The sequence below is a fragment of the Tamandua tetradactyla genome, chromosome 19 (genome assembly GCF_023851605.1).
Source record: "Tamandua tetradactyla isolate mTamTet1 chromosome 19, mTamTet1.pri, whole genome shotgun sequence".
NCBI lineage: Eukaryota > Metazoa > Chordata > Mammalia > Pilosa > Myrmecophagidae > Tamandua > Tamandua tetradactyla.
In genome coordinates, this window is record NC_135345.1 from 16,090,895 (window position 1) to 16,111,143 (window position 20,249).

The 20,249-nt window shown below is 42.1% G+C and overlaps 1 protein-coding gene across 13 annotated transcripts in view; it reads right to left on the minus strand.

Moving 5' to 3' along the window:
- The window catches only part of LDB2 (LIM domain binding 2), a 387,796-nt gene that overhangs the window by 8,717 nt on the left and 358,830 nt on the right, over positions 1–20,249 (minus strand). For all 13 annotated transcript variants that reach the window (XM_077136466.1, XM_077136465.1, XM_077136463.1 and 10 more), the window contains one exon: positions 2,386–2,509. In XM_077136466.1, the coding sequence (XP_076992581.1) occupies positions 2,386–2,509 (124 nt within the window). The remainder of the gene's footprint in view (positions 1–2,385; positions 2,510–20,249) is intronic.

Consider the following 20,249-nt stretch of genomic DNA (forward strand, 5'->3'; position numbering starts at 1 on the left):
GTGGGAGGAGAATGGGTCATTTTGTCTTTTCTGTATGCTCTAGTGACACTGAACTTAATTGGTATCCTATTAACCCATCCTTCCCCCTCAGCCATTCATCTGGTAACAATATCGTCTGTCTTCCCTCAAATACCCAATATTTTTTCCTTCACTCTTTCTCTCTGTCTTTACACACCACACAGGCACACATTCTCTCTCACACACACAGGAGCACCATCCAGCTTCAGGAGACTCTGTGATGTTTAAATTCTGTGAGGAAGAATTTCTTTTTAGACCATAGGTGGCAGACAAATGCCATGCATTTCCTAATTTCTAGCATCCACACACATTGGTAGACATCATGGCATGCTTTCACCCCCTTGAGCCAGACCAAGCCTTTACCAGGAAAGGCAGTTATCAAATGAATTGGTATAGGTAAGAGCTTCTTTTTGGCTAACCCTCTTCTAGATCCAAGTGTGATGGATGGAAGGTAAGCCAGGGCCATCTTGGAACTAAAAGAAAGGGTCTCATAACATTTTCTTCAAATCCCTTTGCTGACTCTGATGGACTACAGGAACCATTTTCCTTTACATTTCAGTTCAAAGGCCACTTAGTCCATTAAGCTACCCTTGACTTTTGATGAAGATAGGGATTATGTTCCTATCTATATATGATTTTTTCTTTCATAAATATTTCATCCCTTATACTAAAACATTTTCATCAAGAGGTCTATTACATTGATCAATAGCGTTACATATGCTCATTCTGAAGGTGAGAGAAGCAGGAGTTAGAATTGTTGCAGCTCATGGGGTTGGAAGAAGAGTTGAGTAGAACATTCTAAAGCCAAACAAATACCCACGTCTGCCCTGACAAGCTTCTTTTTCCTTTGACCTCAAGGCTGTAAAATCTGCTAGCATTTTTTTTTAAGAAATCTGTACATTTTTAATGAAATTTAGGGTAAATTTACCTAAATTGTGCACTGCCAGATTACTGTCATTGGCAGGAGGAAGCTGTAGTAGACAAGCCGTGGACTGTGGAGATGTAAAAGCCATTTGTGACACAGGCCTCCTTCATTTACTAACTACAAAACTGATTTTGGCAAGTTAATTCTTTAAGTCTCAGGTTCCATAGCATAAAATGGGGATAGTAATAACTACCTCATATGGCTGTTGTGAGTATTCATAAGGTGAATGGGAATTCCTTGAGGGCTGGGATTTTGAACTATTTCATTCAGTGTTGTGCCCTCAGTGACTAGGACAGTGTCTGGCACCCAGCAGGGGCTCAATAAATAATTGTTTAATGAACAAACAAATGAACAAATAACATATTAATTATATGTGTATATTTTGGGGAAATATAGGTGCTCAAAGCATTTGTGGAGAGAATGGAGTATTTTTTTTCAATAAAGGTATTGTTATTGAAGGAGAAAATAAAGCCAATTTAAATCCATTTAATATATTTCAAAACTAACATTCTTAAAGTCTAAAATTCCCCTAAGACAAGTTTGCAACTGTCTTATGTAAAACAACTCTCATTTTCTCAGTTCTCCAAATATGTACTTGGTTAAATTTGCTGTATTCATTTTACATAAAACCCCCCACCAATTACAGTGGAAAGTGACCATTATATTTTGTGATTCAGAAAGCTATGTGCCTCATGCTAATAATTACTCTTTATAAAAATAATTTTTAGCGAATGGACACAGTTTGCTTTTATGATCAATGAGGCTCAACACACTCCTGGGAGTGAAAATGTATTAGATAGAAAGACAATTAATGATGACTTGAAGCGGTAATTTCAGAACCCCAGCAGGAGACTAGAGTATCTAAACTGCATTCTAGGGAAGTGAGGGAAATGGAATCTTTTATGTATTCTTTTCACGATCAGAGTAACTTTGCTATTATATAAGCTTTAAAAAATGGAGCAAAATTTGCTTTGATTTTTTTTTCTTTTCTCTCCCTCCCTCCTCTGTTTCCTTCCCTCCTTTCTTTCTTCCCTCCTTCCCTCCCTCCCTCCCTTCTTTCTTTCCTCCCCTTTCCCCATTTCCGTTATCTTTAATCAACAACAACAACAACAACAACAACAACAACAAAATATTTAGTCACAAGAAGTCTGGTCTAGTGGAACCAACACTGAACTGGGAGACAAGAGACTTCTGATCTTTGCTTTACCAGTGACCTTGCCAGTAACCTTGGACAGACCATTTCACTTCTCCAGGTTTCAGAGAATCTGGCAATTGAGTTGACTCTAGGTGGTCCCTAAGGATGTTTGTTCCCAAAATCAATGTCCAAAATCATGGTTAGAATATCTCTAATAGATTACCTTTCCTGCTATTTTATAGCATTTCATTCAGGGGAAAAACACCTGCAAAGGCATTTAGAAAGACAGTGAAGAACAAGTGCGTACCTGGGGGCGCCACCATCCGCTGCCACTTCTGAAACAGGCAGGTCTTCAGGCAGTCTCGTGGGCTGAGGTTGTAAGTCTTATGTCTCGACATCAGCTCCTGCATTGGTTCCAGTATTACACACAACTGCGGGGAGTTCAAAGACATTGGTATTTCCCTCCTTAGGGATAGTAATTATAACAAATAATGTTAACAGCTGGACTCAACTAGAAAGCTTAGGTGGAATTCTCTTGGTTTTTTTGTTTGTCTTTTGAATTTCTCTATAAAAGTTCAAAAGAAAAGAAATATTGCCAACACTTGATTATGCCCACTTAACTTGATATTATTTATAATATATTACAGTCAAATGTGGTCTTTGCACACGTGCACACACACACACACACATACGTGACACTTTTTCCACAGACTATGGGGTAAACATATGTAGTTCTGTTCAGAATTTGAGGGACTCTCTGTGGTCAAAGAAAAAGGCTCTCCTCTATGGGGCACCGCATGCTCTGGTTTCTGGCTGTTGCTTCTGTTTGTGTAACCACACACTGTGAGTTACGACACTATGTATATTATCTGGCAGTAAAACCCATCTTTTACACTTTGGAGAGCAGAGTGGCAACTACAGTTACTTTTTGATCCTAATTCTTATAAAGGCCAATGATGAATCCTATTGTATTTTTACTCACATCCTCATTCGCATTTGCCACATGGTAATAATGGAGATAGCACATGCCAACCTTCATTCAGTGGGGGAGGCTTTTCTGTGGCTCTGTACACACCTTGTTTCCTTCTTTGGTTAGATTTTTCAGCTCACTTTGGTCCAAGACATCTGGTGACAAAGATTAATGAGTGAACCAAGAAGGGAAAACCATTTAGGATTGCCTTGGACATTTTTGACTTCCGTCTCAGTTGGACACCTACCAGAGTATATTGCAATGGGAGCACTGTAGCTAAAAGGACAAAGACCACAATTTGGAATTATATATTAATTGTCATTGTAATTACAGTGAAACAGATATTGGCAACACACCTTCCCAGGTGGGAAAATTCATTTCATTATAAAAAGATGCATAATCTCCAGCTTCACTGACTCCCCCTTCCTTACTATCCCCCTTCCCTTCTGCCATCCATCACCATGAATACTTCCCTTAAGAGGCCCCACTGCCTTTGTCCACTGGAGCCCATCTTCCTTGGAGTCTGCCCTCCTTCTCTTCCTGCCTCATGCCCACTTATCCTTGAAGACACAGTTAATTTCTTCTGATAAGTTTTCCCCCTGACTGTGCCCCTCTCCCTACACAGGCTGAATTGGGGAACGCTTTGAGTTCTCCCTTTGCCCCTAGACCTTTCTGCTCTATGGACTTACCGACTGGCAATTTGTAACCATCCACTTCGAAGCCTGTCTTTTCCTCTAGACCACAAACTACTAAATGCCTTTTATCTTTGTGTTCAGCCTTGGCACACACAAAGCTGAATAGGTGCATTTAAGGAGTGATTCCTATAGACCAGAGGATATTTCTATGCCTGTGTTTCTCAAAGTATGATCTAAGGAATACTTTCATCAGAATCAAATTGGCTGCTTATTGAAATGCAGGTGCCAGGCTCCGCAGGCTTTCATGAGTCCCAAGGCAGGGCCTTGAATCTCCCAAACCATACCGCCCTCTAATTCTGACACACTAGTAACACTGGAGGTTAACTGCCCCAAACATTCTGAGCTTTAGGAGCAAGACAGATACAAAATCCCCAGTGGCTTCCAGATCTAATTCTACTCTTCTCTCTTACCCCCTAATTTTCCACATCATTTCAACCTTTCCCAATTCTGAGCATGATAATCAAGATATCTTTCCTCTAGAAAAATTACTCAGTCCTTGTTACCTATCATTGATCTAAACCTTTATTTAAACCACCAGCCTCTTTTAAAGGCCAACTATGATCATCTTCCATTTGCAGTCTCTTTGCAAGAGAGAGCAAGAACAACACAATAAAAATGTGTGCCATGGAGATGGGGCCATCCAACCCCTTCACAAATCAAGCTCTAAAGTAACGTGTCCTGGATTTTCCATGTTGGATCTTAAATCGCATGCAACTTCTAGCTTACCTTGGAGTTCTTTTTGAAATCTAAAATGCATAAAAGGAGAAATCTGTGAAAGAGGGAGGAGTACTGCACAATCAATTCCATATTCCAATACTGTGAAGACTTTGTGTAAACTCCTGTATTAAGAAGTTCTTGTTGGAGATCAAAGTATGTACAAGCTACAGGCAATCTCATCACCTTTGCCAGTCACTGATGCTCACCAGATCATATGAAGCAAAAGATTGATTCCAGTCATCTCTACCAATAGAGAAAAGAATGCATTCTCCATCAAAGGAGGACCACTGCTAGATCCAGACAGGGTCAGAAGATGTTTGCATCTATTATTAAGCTAGAGCAGGTAGCATACCTTTCAGAGAAGTTGTAATGACTAGGAAAATATATATTTTTTTAATTTAAAAAAGTTTAAAGGTTTTTAAATGATTCTATATTGGCACATTATCCATTCTTGAGAGATGAGCTTACAATGGATATGAAATTCATAACTACCATGGAAGGAGCATGGACTTAGAAGCCAAATGTCCCAGGTATGGATTGTGGCTCTGTCCCTGGGTGCATATCCTTGGCCAAGCTGCTTAACAATGCTGGGTCTCAGTTTCATCTGTATGACAATACCCGTCCTGTTCCCTGTTGTGTGAATTTGGGATAATCCATCTGACACATAGTTGGTGTTCAACAAAGAGGAGATATGATTATACTCAATAAGCATTTCTGGAGTATCCCCCTTGAGGTCAGGTACGCTGGTTAGGTCCTGGGGGTACAAAGATGAGTATGGCATTTCCACCCTCAAAGAGCATTTAGCCCCCTTAAAAACAATTTAGGCATATTAAGAAAACTACCTTGCATTTATAGTTCAAGCATCCCCAGAACTCACATCTTTCTGAATCAAGTGTTTTTCATTATATGGTAAATTTAAATGGCAAAGGCTATATACTTGGACCAAGAAAAGGCTTTGGGTATTGAACATGCTACAAAATTGGCCAGTTGCATTTATTATGAGAACCCATGAGTTCATTATCTCTTTCTTTTGTTACAATGCCTTTCCTCTTGGGGTTTTGGACAATACTTTTTCAAGTGCCAAGCCTCAGAATTTATTCTTTCCTCTTTAATGTAAAAATATCTTCTCATCACTGTAACCCACTCCAAAGGAGCTTGCATCTCTGAATGATCAGGATTACCCAAAGCCATTTTTTTCTCCCAGGGGAGGATTGCTGGGCTGGAGAGGCAGCCCATCCCTCCTTTGTGAATGCCAACGGGTGCTATACTCTCTGCTGTAGAGCTGCAATGGCTTTCTGGGCTGCTAGCTGTAGGTGGCAGAGCTAACTCAGACAAGAGCCTGCCTTCTCAGGCATCAAGCCAGTGCTTCCTGGTAACAGCAAAGGCCAGAGGCATTATGAAATGAACTCAGGAAGATGGTTAGGGGAGTGGGATCCCACAGTCTCTAGCCAAATCCTTTTGTAGCCCTGATTCCTGCTCTCCCTGAGGTCTCAGATCCCCTTAAGAAGCAGGTGAAAGCAATGCAGCCTCTCTTATAAAATCTGTACAAAATTTCTAGAGGTTTGTGAACACTCTATAGCTCCATCCCTGGACCCCAGGTAAAGAGCACTCTGTCTATAATAAGAGTGAGCTAAACTACAATATCCATGCCTTTTCTCTATCCTACACACACACACACACACCCCACTCAAAGGCATAGTAACAGAACTGAGCCTAATAAGATAGGATTCCTTGCTTTCGAAGAGTTGTAAGTGTGAAGTCGGGCCTGCTACATGGTTCCCAGTGGATCAGTCCCTCTGCTGGAAAAGAAGGTCATCCCCAGCAGACTGCAGCATCTGCAGCAGCCTTCGTGGAGGGCTGCACTTTGGATGCCTCCTGTGTGGGTGCTGGGGAATACCACAAGGAATCCCAGAACACATGGAAGGGGCCTGATAACTCTCTTTGAATATGAAGCCCCTAAACATGTGGTTCATGCCAGATCCAGGAAGGATCCCAAAGAAAGTTACTGATCATTCAGGGAAACCTCAACGATGTTTGGCAGATTTAGTGAGAGTTTTAGGCTGGGCTTGCATCATATGCTGTTGGCTTCATTTTGGGGGATTTTGGCTCCAGCACTGACCCTTCAGTGTAGAATCCTCTAGCCATAAGAAGGGATGGTTGGATGGTTGGATGGATGGATGGATGGATGGATGGATGGACGGATAATAGGCAGCTTGGTCAGATTTATAGTAAGGAGTTATTTGTTAATATGGCAAAGGAACTAACATTGTCCTGCTGTCTTACATGTGATGAATTTGTCAGTTTGATAAATAAATGGTTGTCTTTGTGCAGAATGCTTGGAGCAAATGCACAAGTATATACCTAAGTGTTATATGTCCTGGCCAGGTGGGAAGATTTTAGCTCAGTCCCAGGACTCCTGCCTGTTTTATGGTTTAATTTTTTTTAAATGCAATTTTTTTGAGATATAGTCACACACATGCAAACTTCCCAAAGTATACAGTCATGGCTCACTGTACCATCACATAGCTGTGTATACAACCACATGATCAATTTTTAGAACCTTTTCATTACTCTAGAAAAGAAAACCCAAATCCTCCCATATCCCTTATAACCCCTATTGTTGACCCATAGTATTGGTATAGTACATTTGTTACTATTGATGAAAGAATATTAAAATATCATTGTTAACTATAGTCATAGTTTGCAACATGTACGTTTTTCCCCATATACCCTTGTATTCTTAATTCCCTTCAGTAGTTCTGGTTCATGAAAGAACTTTTTTATATTTGTAAAGTTAATCATGCCCACCACAAGATTCATTGTGCTAAACATTCCCATGTTTTAACCTCCAGCTTTACTTCTGGGGACATGGATGACTCTAAACTTTCCCTTTCTACCACACTCACGTACCACTTAGCACTGTTAATTATTCTCATAATAATATGCTACCATCACCTCTGCCCATTTCCAAACATTTACGTTTAACCTAGTTAATATTCTGCACCTATTAAGCAACAGCTCCCCTTTCTTCAGCCTCATTCCATATCCTGGTAACCTATACTCTATATTTTATGTCTATGAGTTTACATATTTTAATTAGTTCATATCAGTGAGATCATACAATATTTGTCCTTTTGTGTCTGACTTATTTCACTTAACCTGTTGTCCTCAAGGCTCATTCATGTTGTTGCATGATTCAGGACTTCATTCCTTCTTGCTGCTGGATAATATTCCAGCGTATGTATATGCAACGTTTATCCATTTATCTGTTGATGGACACTGGGGTTGTTTCAATCTTTTGGCAATTGTGAATAATCCCACCGTGAACATCTGTGTGCAAAGATCTATTCACGTCCCTGCTTTACACTCCAGCCTTTTTATAGTATGAGAGGGCCCAGTGAGTGTAGACAGTATGGTGATTTTTTGTTTTGTTTTGTTTTTATCATCTAACAACGCTGTTGGAGAAATTAGGTGAGCTGTACATTCATACCCGTTCTTCTTGCTCATTGCATTCATTGCCTGGACCCCAGAATCAGGTGGTCCTTGTCAGATTTGACCAGGACCTACAAAAAGCTGAAGCCTTAGGATTGGCATCTGATTATAGTCACAGCTAGTCCTGTCTTCTGCCATCATTTTAATTCAAACATTTTTGTTTAACACACTTTGAGCTTGACCCTCCTGTGCCTTGTACATAAGTCTGCCTGGGATTACCAGGGCATTATCTTGCTTGGGCCTTTGCTCATGTCATTCTCACCTGGGAAGCCTTCCCCCCTCTTTCTGGTCATCTATAGCTGAGGACAGGTAGCTATGGCCCCTGGGCCAAATCTGGCAATATATACCTACTGATTACGGCTGCTTTTGTGTTACAGTGGGAGGGCTGAGTAGCTGTGACCAGGTCCATATGGCTGATAAACCTGAAAATAGTTACTATACCACCCTTTACAGAAAGTATGCTTACCCTTGCTCTAAACCAGTGCTGCTCAAAAGAGATGGTCTTCAGCTTATTCATTATATCTCCAAGACAAGTTATGGAGCTTGAGCCAGAGTGTAATGCAACATAGTGCTGCTTTCCTTGAAAAATCTTGTCTCACAAAAATGTCTGATGAACTAAACAGTGTGCCCAGTAAAAGCAGGTGGCTTGTATTCTGGAACAAGCTCCTTATCTTGTTGTGGACCAGTAAGAGTTCACAGTCTGGCACTGGTCTGTAACCACACTTGAGGCACTCCAGTCTCAATCCTTTAAGGCCCTCCAACTTCCAGCTCAAATCTCACATTTGTGTTATCCAGGACTCAGGGGACTCTTTCACTCCTATAGCACTTATACTAATCTGCGTAAATCCCAGGATTTATATTTGCACTGGGAATTTCCCTTTCTTTTGGACTTGTTTCATCTCCTTATCTATAGCTAGCCATATTTCACTTTTCTCCCCCTTTTATTTAATATAGTATTAGGTGTAGTCAAATATTTGTGGAGTCATCATTTAAGGAGAGCAATACGTACCTCCCTTTGTCTGTCCCTGAGATATGTACTTTACATATATTTTATTATTAATCCTCACTACCTCTCTGGTCACTTTTGCAGATGAGGAAACTCAAATCCAAAGCAATTAAGCCAGCCAGATCTGATATTGAAGACTGTGATTCTTGCATAGTATCCAAGATAATACAGCTATTCGAAGGGCAGAGAGAGGTTCACAGTCGAGTCAAATCTCTTCCAAGAAAATAGAGTCAAAGACTTTCATTGCTTTTGCTTTGCTCTTTGCTCAAGGCACTCATGTGGCACAGAGAGACAGATTTTGCAGGAGGAGTGAAAGCTTTGGAATCAAATTTATCTGCTTCACATCCCAACTCTGCCATTTCCTATCTTTATGGACCTGGGTGAGTATTTAAGGCTCTCTGAGTCTCAGTTTTGCATTCTGGAAAATGATGATGTCTGATGATTTGAAATAATGTAATTTATAACAATTGCAATGCCTGGAAAAAGTCAAGGCTCAAAAGATAGAATTGTTATTAAGATCATGAATGGCTGGCCCCGCTGAGGAGAGAAATGAGTGTGTGATGTGATGGTTAGCTACTTTATGAGATATGTCACATGGTCTCCCTGAGACTTAGGGAGCCCCTAGATAGATAGCTAGGCCAATGGTATGGGGGTTTAAGTAGCTAATGTCTCTGGTAATGCCCCATTTTAGAATTCACTGATAAAATACAACATGTTCAAATCCACAAACCAGTGTTCATTTCCCCCCCTAGTACTTTAGTCTTCTGGCTAAACATGAATTAGAAAGATATTGGCTTCTAGGGGGTGGGATTTTGAAACAAACTCTTTTCTAAGGGTTAGGGGGTTTCTCCTAATTAAGAAACACATCACTAAAAGCGATCTCATATTAAAACAATGGAAGGAGATAACATATAGAATCTGAACGATAACAGAAGCAAAACAAAACAAAAAAGAAAATAATCCTCACCTAAAAACAGATAAGAAGCAGCAACAGGCATCCATGTAACTAAAAACCACTTGGCCTTAGAGGATGAAAAGCAAGGGAGAGAAAGAAATGTTTTTCTTTAGAAGCTATGCAATTCCAAAGCCACCAGATTATGATTTGGATTTATTTCCTGATAAGATTAAAGGTAGATTGGTTGTCAAATTTGAAACATCTCCTTTCTTGTCTGAAGATTCAACCAGGGAAGACTTTGCCTTTTCTGTCAATTGCTTGGCAAACTGATTACCCCTGGAAGTTATGGCACCTAACTCTTACTGTTCTGGGACAGGAAGGTGGTGACTTCGTGGCAGCCCTGCCACAGCTGCCTCTCTCCATCTCGGAGGGAGCACGGTTCTTCCAGAACAAGCGGACCCCACATTTCAATGATCTACTCCTTGGTCTTGATTTTGAGGGTGCAAGAAAGGATGCCAATAAGTGATCACTGAGACACTAACTGCTTTTCCGACTCACCCAGGTTGAGAAGCTTTCCTGAGCTGTGGTTGGTCTATCAGACTTACCAAGAGCACAGTTTCTGCTCACACCTGTTGGGCCAATGAAGAGATAGTTACAGACCCCTCCTGAACCTTGTCTTTCCATCTGATTGCATGGACATTGTTTTTCTGCCCCGTCATTTGGCAAGGCAGCCCTATCTTGGTGATCTGGTCATTTCCCCGATGGCTGTCAGGTCTACCCCTCTTCTTCCAGCTTGTCTTGTATTGCAGGGGACTCAAGCCTGTGCACCGTATTTTCTGGACATTTTTGCTAACTGGCTTCAGGTGAGGTTTGGCCAGTGGGAGGCACTGGGGGAGAGTGGAGGGAAACCGGTAAGGGATAGGGAGTAAGGATATTTCTCACACAGTGTGCCTCCATTTGACTCCAGCTGTCACCAAATAGGTCCACCATGGTTTAGTCCCTGCCAGGTGGCCCTGAGAGTAACACTCCCTGCTTTTATTCCCATAGCCCCAAGGATGGCATTTGCTAATTTCAGAGCTGCCTCATCTTCCCCCGGTTTCTTTTCCAATTCTAACAAATAGCTAATTTGCTGTATTAAATTCCTTCTATTGAATGCCTGGTGTGGGGTTGGTTTTCCTGATGGACTGTTCCTGACATATGTGATTTGTAAAAAATTGGGTAATATCTACAAGATGGGGGCTCTGGGTTTATGGAGGCATCATGTGCAGTGGTTAAGCATGCAAGATCAAATTCTGCCCCCACTACTTAACTGGATGACCCTGGGTAAATTACTTAATTTCCTTGTGTTTCAGTTTCTCCATCAACAAAATTGGTTTCTTAGTTTGCAGGAGCTGCCATGACAAATACCACATATGGGTTGCCCTAAACAGGAATTTATTGTCTCACAGTTTTGGAGGCTAGAAGTTCAACTATCAAGGTCTCATGCTCTCTCCCACAGTCTGTAGGAATCTGGTGATGGCTAGCCACAGTCCTTGCTGTTCCTTGGCTTGTAGAAGTGTCTTTGCCTCCATCACATGGCAATCTGTCTCTCTTTCTCTGGCTCCTTGTAACTGACTGTGCCCAAATTCCCTCTGCTTATAAGGACCCCAGTCTTGTGGATTAAAGCCCAACCTGATTCGGTGTGGCCTCATTTAAATAGGATTTTTGAATGTCCTATTCACAAGTGAGTCTATACCCACAGGGCATGGGATTAGGATTGAACATGCCTTTCTAGAGAACATGGTCCAATCTCTCATCATATGGGGCCAAAAATAGTACCTAAGTAATTTAGGCTGTTAGAAACAAGAAAATCCAGAATGTACTTACTTAGCTCCTAGCATATGGAAAGGGTTCTACTGTTTATTATGATAGGGTTATAAGCATATGTATGGAGAGACTGGTGGGGAGTGCTTTTATTTTGAAAATTGCAGGGCATATCTTTAAAGTTTTATAGATGTTTCCTGCTCTATGTACATATGTGCATACATATATACAGCCTGGGAATGAGACTTTGGTGGTACAATGGACATCCAAAATGCTTGGTCAGTATACCTTTTCTACAAATAGCTTGTTCTGAGCATTGGGCCTCAGATATCCTACCAATGTATTCTATTAGCAGCTCTGTAAGTTTTAGGGCACAATAGCTGAACTGTATTTTAAAAAAATACTTGTTAGAGGAAACTTCTGCCTGGAGATAGCCTACAAGCACTGACAAACATCTAAGGATGCTGTACGTCACCTAGAGGGGCTATAGGCAGATTTTAGGTAAATTGAAAATTTCTATTGATCATTTGCTGTGCCTTTGGATGAGCTAGGTAGTGAAAATGAAGGCCAATGGCTCCAGACATACTTTAACTGAACTGCCTCTTTTGTCTGTCATTCCCCAAATATTAGAAAGTCCTGGAGAAATGGGGTAGGACCTTATTCTTTTTTTTTTTCAGTATTACTCTGCACCAAGAACTATGGATCTAATGTTTATGCATGAATGAATGCTTGGATGCCTGAATGTGATAGGATGGAAAACAAAAGCGAATAGGGGATTTAGCCCTCAAAATAGGCAGATTCAGCTGTATCCACTCTGCCACAAGTGGATTTGCCCCTTGGGACAAATTGTTTGAGGACTGTGATTACTCATCAAGGGCCCCATAGGGGCTCAGAAGGTGAGAAACACAAGGGACGTCATGCTGACCACGGCAGACCCAGCCCCCTCCCCTAAAGCCTCCCATCTCTAGGGACTGTCAGGTGATACACAAGAATTCCAAATGGGCTGGATCTTCCAGAGAAGAAGGGCAGGGGACACGTAAAGGCTGTCAGGAAAGGCCACCAGGAATAATCAATATTTTAGTTGAGAACTAGAAAGATGAATTCAGACTCCTCCAGGCGAAAGACAAGACAGTTGGGGCAGAGGCTGGAGAAATACACGTGTGAACGCAAGAGCCAGCATGGTCCTGGATGCCACCACATGATGGCATTAGAGAGAGCGAGGGAGGGGCAGGTCCCTGAGAGAGGCAGGCAGGTGCCAGGAGAGCCGAAAGGTGCAAATGATGGGCCTTCCCCAAACGCCATCAGGATGAGCACTAAACTCAAATATGTCATCTCCTACTGTTTCTCTATCATCCATGTTTCCAGAGCATGAGAAAAGCATTGGCACTTTGATGCATATGGCAAAACAAAACCACCAAATATCCCAAAGGCCAACACTGACTGCACAGAGTCTCCCAGCAATGGTTACTGACTGCGCCCCCCCATCCCCATCCCAAGTGAAATGTTCTGGATGACAGCAGAGGGGGTGGTTTGAGCTCTTCCACACAGTTCCTTCCTGGAGAAAGGTAGCCTTAATATGTTGGTTATTTTTTCCAGGGAACTAATAGACTGTGCACTTGCAATGAGGTAAGTCTAAACACTTACATTTGCAAATGAGCCTTTATAATCTTAATACTGCAAGTAAGAGAATTTGGATATGGTTCTCAGGAACTGTCAACGGAGTTTCCAAGGAACATGGGTATCTTGTTCATACAGTTATAATCCCGACTGAACATTAGGCGAGCGAGTATCCCTTTGTCCTGCCCTGGCTTAAATACCCACAAAACCAAGAAAGGCAACAGTGTGGTGGGGCCGCAGCCGCGTGGCCACTGTTTGGGTGGATTTCAGGGCTGTTGGTCCGGGTGGGAATATGGGCGTTGCTCTCTCGCAGCCCAGGGTGTGGCTGCGTTTGGAATGCCTGCCTGCCTTCTGGAGAGCTGTGCCAGGCAACAGCCCTCCGGCGCTGTTCTGACACAAAGGAAAGGAGTGATTTCTCAATAACATGGAGCGATTTCTCAATAACGTGGCGCTCAGAGACTCAATTGCTCCCTGGTTGCCGTATCATCGTGTGCCTGCAGAGCCTGGTAGCAGCAGCCGTTTCCCCTCTCGGGGATAATCGTGCAATTGGCAAAAAGCAGGATTCGTGGATGATGGCAGGGCTCTATGAAATCGGAGTTGGCAGAGGCTGGGGTTCATTCATTCTCTCCTCCCTTCATTCACTCACTCATTCAACAATATTTATAGAATGCATGCTACCTGCCCTAAATTTGTTCTAGGTGCTAGAGTTACTGTCAGCAGAAAAAAAAAAGACTGCTCTATATCCTATTGAAGACAGATAATGAATAAATGAGTAAAAGGCATGTTCAATAGTAATAAGTATTGTCATGGATTGAGTTGTGTCTCCCCAAAAAGTATGTTCAAGTCCTAACCCCTAGTCTTGTGAATATAATAACCCCATTTGGAAATAAAGTCTTTGAAGATATTATGAGTTAAGAGGAGGCCACATGGGGTTGGGGTGGGCTCTAATCCAACATGACTGACGTCCTTATAAGCAGAGGAAATTTGGACTCAGTCAATAGGAGACAGAGAGAGAGATGGTCACATATCAGAGGAAAAGATTGAGTTATGCCACAGACCCAGGAATGTCAGGGACTGCTGGCTACTGCCATAGCCTCATAGACTTCACAGGCACACGGCCCTGCCAATGATGTGATTCCAACTTCTAGCCTCCAGAACTGAGATAATGCATTTCTGTCATTTAAGCCAACTACTCCGTGGTACTTTGCTATAGTGCCCTGGCAAACTAAGCCAAGGATGAAGGGGAAAAGAGAAAGTGGGGAAAGGAGACATGAAAAGCTGAATTAGGAGAGTTGAAAATGTGGACATGCTGCCTAAAGTCACTGCGGTAGGAAGAATTATGGGCTCCAGAAGCTATTCATGTCCAAACCCCTGGACTCTGTGACTATGTCAGATACATGATAAAGGGATTTGAGGTTGAATATAGAATTGAGGTTGCTGATCAGCTGACCTTGAGTTGGGGAGATGATATTGGATTTTTCCAGGTGGGTCCAATATAAAGACAAGGGTCCTCAAAAGTGGAAAAGGGAATCCCAAGGGAGAGTTAGAAAGAGGCAGTGTGAGAAAGGCTTGGCTTAACATTGCTAACACAAGACACCCAGTTAACTTTGAATTTCATATAATAAACACTAATTTATTAAAACAATCAATTAATAATAATTACTAGTAAGAATTTATTCGCTGTTTATTGGAGATCCAGATTTTATTGAGTATTCTATATTTATCTGGAAATCAATCTCAGAGGAGGTTAGGAAGTGAGATATTTTGGGAAAACATTCCAGGCAGAGGGAACAGCATTCTGAGCAGAGGGAAAAGCAGTGGTGAAGACCTGGGGCCTTTGAGGCATGTCAAGGAGAGTGATGTGTCTAGAGTGGAGTGAGTGAGGGAACGGGAATAAAAGGATGAGCTCAGTGAGGCAGTGAGGAACCAGATTATGATGGTCACAATGGGGACTCTGGCCTCTGATCTGAGTGAGATAGGAAGACATTGGAGGGTTTTGCTTAGGCATGCCAATGTTTGAGGCCTCCTGAAAAGGGAGAAATACTGGTTGCAAGTAACTTAAGGGCAGTGTGTTATCTATTTCTAGATTCCTTTGGATCCTAGCAAGAATTAGGCATTTAAGTAGCTTTGTGGATGAAGGCATGCACGCATTGGGAGGGCAGAAGGTCTGCTGTGCTGCTGCAAGGATGTTCTGTCCTCTCTTCTCCAGAAAGGAGGAGGGAGGTTCACAGAAGGAGAGGAGAGGGATTGAAGAGGTAAAAAGCAGTCCATGAGAAGAAATCTGAAGGCCATGAGGTGATTTGTAAAGGGCAGAGAGAAAGGACAGATGAGTGGGGATGTCATGAAGGCAAAACCATGCACAGAGCCAAATTTTACTCTGGAAGTCAGGTGTAGGGAACTTGGGGGAGGAGCATGTTATGCCTAATATCTACTTTAGTTAAATTTAGGACAGCAGAGTCTAAATCAAGGTCCAAGGAAGCCATATTTCAACTCTTCAAACACATCCAAGTGTCTTCAAAAAAGCTGTAGTTAGAGAGAAAATTATGCTTATGAAACTCTTTTAGAGGTTTAATAAATCACTTGTTGTTTTGAGCCACCAAGACTGGGCTAAGCAGCCGCAGAGAACTAGCCCTGGCTGTGTGTTTTCAGGGTATCGGGCCCAGGGCTCAGCACCTCACCTGGTTTTTCTCACTTCCTTCTCCCAGAACTATTAACTACACAGACAAGGACCAGGAGGCCAGAGAGATTGGGTCACTTGTCCAAGGTCACAAAGCTCTCAGGGACTATCAGTTTAGACCTCCTTGAGCTCAGCCCCCAGGCCGAGTTGGCTCCTTCTCCTGTGAAGTTTTAGGCTCATGCCTGTGAACTTATCTCAGTCTCACCCTATTACAAGGGACTGAATGCAAGTCTGCTGGCCTCAGGAGATGGGCTCCTGATCTCAAGGAGAGTTATTCACCTGTACATCCTCAGAAATTGGTATGAAGCAAAAACCAAATGAACAGAGAAGGAATGAATGAGGGGAAAGTCCCTCTCTGAGTTTCAGCTACAGACATGTCAGTGTGAAAAGACTGCAGGGGCCAGACCCACGCGTCCTGCAGGCCCATGTTCCTACATCCTCAGCAGAACCCAACTGAGAGCTCAGGATCCTGCCCTTCTGCTGCTCTTTCCTGGGGATTGCCTGAAAGCTTGAATACACAACACTGCCCATTTCACAGCCATGTTCCCACAAAGTGTATGAGATGTCCCGGGAGGACTCCCAGATGGTACAGGTATTCCCTCCACATCGTGGGGGTCAGGGACATGGCGCCTTTGAGATCTGGGAAATCTGAGGAAAATTTTTTGACCCTCTCTTCATACTAGAGAAGAAGTCTTCAATCAGTGTCTTCAGGGTTTTGGGAAACTCCCTAGTTGCTTCTTGATCGGCAGACGCTGCCTCTCCCGTTATTTTCACATTGCCTAGGCTAAATCTTTTCTTTTTTTTAATTTTCAAGCCACCGTTGCTGGCCTGAAAATCCAGTCAGGTAGACCCTTCACCTTCATTGTCCTTTAGGAAATCCTATAAGGGTTTAGCTCTTTCTCCTGTGATGCCAGAGTCTTTCACAAGGCCTTTTATATAAAAATCCTGCACCCAAAAGAATTCTGCATTTTCCGTGCAAGAGAGATGCAGATCTCGTGGTTTATGCAAATGCTTTGCAGTTGATAGCATAGCTGCAGCAACCACTTAGCAGATTTCTCTCTTTTTTTTCTTGAGAGACCTTGTGGTCATTAACGCCATAATGACAGCCAACTGCAGCAGCCGTTTGGTGGTTTCTGCAAACTCCCCCCAAAATTCTTATTTAGCTTCTTATACTGACCAATGATATATCAAAACTGCAATGGGGGACAGTTGCGATGTGAAAGGAATAAGCGTAGTTCTTTTTTCTAATTTTTTTTTTGCATGTGCAGGCACCAGGAATCAAACCCGGGTCTCCAGCATGGCAGGCAAGAACTCTGCCTGCGAAGCCACTGTAGCCTGCCCTTTCTTTCTTTTGTAGTTCTTTTTATTTCTCTTCCATCTGCAGACAGTTTCCCAGGTCTGTGGCTTCACTTCCTTGTCTTGCTCTATGTGTTTACTCTCGTGTTTTCTGTTAGTTTCCTGGCTCTGTGCCTTTTGCTGAAGATCTATATCTGATGCTTGCAAATCCACTCCCTTTCTACCCATTAAATTGATCTAGTGCGCTGGGGTTTCAGCATTAGGGGTATGTAAATGGGTGTGCGTGTGTGTGTGAGAGAGAGAGAGAGCGATAAAGAAGGAAAGAGTGTTAAGAGAGTTCTATTAAGAGAGTTCTATGGCTGGTATCTGCCTGATTCTGTTCACTTCTGGAGTAGATGGGCTTGATCTTGAGAAAGTACAAGTTCCTGAGACCCTCAGGGACAGCAAGGGGCAGAAGTGAGCATCTTCAGTTGGCAAAGACTGGACTAATTGGCAGAAACCACCCGGGTGCCTTCCAGCAAGAAAGGCAGGAAAGCATAACCACAAGTTCATTCTAGTCTGCTGCATTCAGATGGCGTCTCTGATCCCAACTTATTTATGTACCAGTGAGTAGATCTCACAAGACCCCTAAGATTAGAGAATGTTGGAAGTGAGAATACTCTTGGACATTTTTACAGCGATGGAAACTGAAGCTCAGGGAGTTTTGAGAGGCTCTGCCTCATCTCATGCTGCTGAGCTGGGGTTGGCCCTGGAATTGTGTCTTCTTTCTCAGCCCAGGATCTTTTTCTTTCCATTGCACTGTGGCACCAGTTAGGTTTTCTCTTTCCCACATCAGGTGTTTGCTTTCAGCAGGGTCTAGTCTCAGTCCTCTTAGTTCTTGGAAACTGTTTGCATCCAGTAACCCGCCACTCGTAGTCAGGACATCATGTTTTGCAATGCTGTTATGACAGCAAATTTCAGTGTTCCCCAGGAGAAGAAAAGTTCCCCAAGGGCAGGGATCCATCTCCATGTCCTCCATGATCCCAGGTAGAACCCAGAGCTTTAAGTTCTAAAGAGGAGCCAGTCCATTTCTGGTTAAAACACAGAATCATTTAGTATGAACATAGAGGAAACAATGGTCAACAATATACCTCTTTTTTTTCTGGAATCAGAGGGTTCACTTTTTTCATGTGATAAAGACTTGCTTTGAGCCCCAGAAAACTTTCCCCAAACTACGAGTTCCCATTTAACCTCACAAAGACTCACTTGGAGATGGTTCTTTCTCAAATTTTATTCATCTGAGCCAACACAAGGAATCCTAGAAATGCTGTTTATTCTGTTGGCAGCTGGCACACAGCCAGTTACTCTGTTACCCTATCTAAATTTGCAATAGCTCTATGACTTCAGTATTATTGTTTTCACTTTGCAGATGAGCAATCTGAGGCTTAGGGAGATCTATCTAAGTGTCTCGCCATTCATAAATGATCTCATTATGCTGCTTCCACAGACCCTAGGTGGAAAGTGCTGGAGCCAGGTTTGAATATAACTCTTCTTGGTCCCACACCCCAAAAAGGCACTCAGCAAACAGTAGATGCTCAATAAACTTTTATCATACAGAAGAACCATTCCAAAGCCCATAATTTTCCCACTATCCTCTACTATTGCAAAGTTGTGATCTTTCCTACTTGCACAAAATTTTGAAATCAAGGGTGATTAAAAAGACCTCTGCCAAGTCCTCTTTTCTCAGCTAGCTCTGGCTTTGCATGGTTCCTATCTTACCTTCCTGTAACCCCCACTCCCAACAGTATCTTTTGGAAACAGCCAAGGAAATGGCAATTTCCCAGTCCTCCATCTTTCCTCACTATCACATGTGAAGTTGCAGAATGGCATTTCCTTCCTCTCAATTTCTCTAAAAGGTAAACAGCACATGGGTCAGGAGTTCTGAGTCAAATCCTAACAACTGATAGGTCTGATATGCAAAATGTTTGTTTTTTCTGTTTGTGCAGCAATGGGACCTTATCCGCCCCACTGCACTATAAAATGCAGTCCTTATTGTTCTCCACTTGTGTCCCTGGCAGCTCCCACATGTTTGGATGGTTTCCCCAGAGTTATTTTTCTTGGTCAAGTTCTTCTGGATCCAAAATAAATCACAGATAGAAAAAACATCACTAGGCTATCCATATTTGAGTGCCGATATGGCTAAGTTGACAGTTGGACATATCCAAACAAGAAAGTGGTTTAGGAAAACCTTCCTTTTGGAACACTATTTTTAAGAACCATTTTATTTACATACCACACAATTCATCCAAAGTGTACAATCAATGGCTCTTGGTATAACCACAGAGTTGTGCATTTATCATCATAATCAATTTGAGAACATTCTCATTGCTCAAAAAAAAAACCCATATTCCTTATACCTTCCTATTATTGAGACTTAACATTGGTACAATTGATGCAAGAATAGTACAATGTTACCGTTAACTATAGTCCACAGTTTGCATTGGTTGTATTTTTCCCCAAATACCACCCTATAACTAACACCTTTTAATAGTTACATCCATTTGTTCTAGTTCGTGTAAGAACATTCTTACATATGTACAATTAACCACAGTCATTGCCTTGGAACACTTTTTATCTAGAAATATTGCATCCAACCCCCCACCCAAAAGAGGTGTAATTTTTCAAGGCATCATATAAGGAAATATGCCAATCAACAGTTGCTCCATGAATGCTCTATAATTAACTGATTGGAAAAAGCAAGATAGGACCTAAGATGAGTGCACTCCAGTTTTCATTTTGGATTAAAGTCCTCCAAAGAAGGTTGTTTTTGAGGTTTTATTCTGGTTTAGCATGATCACTCCAGGCCCTAAAAATGAACAGGGATTATGCATAGCCAGAGTTTTGGGGGAAAACATCAGCTTCTCTATCCTTCTCTCTTCACTTCACTCTTTAATTTTTCTTTTTCTTTTAAATTTTCAGCATGCCAGAAAAAAGCAAGGTTTTACTACGGCATAACAAATGATG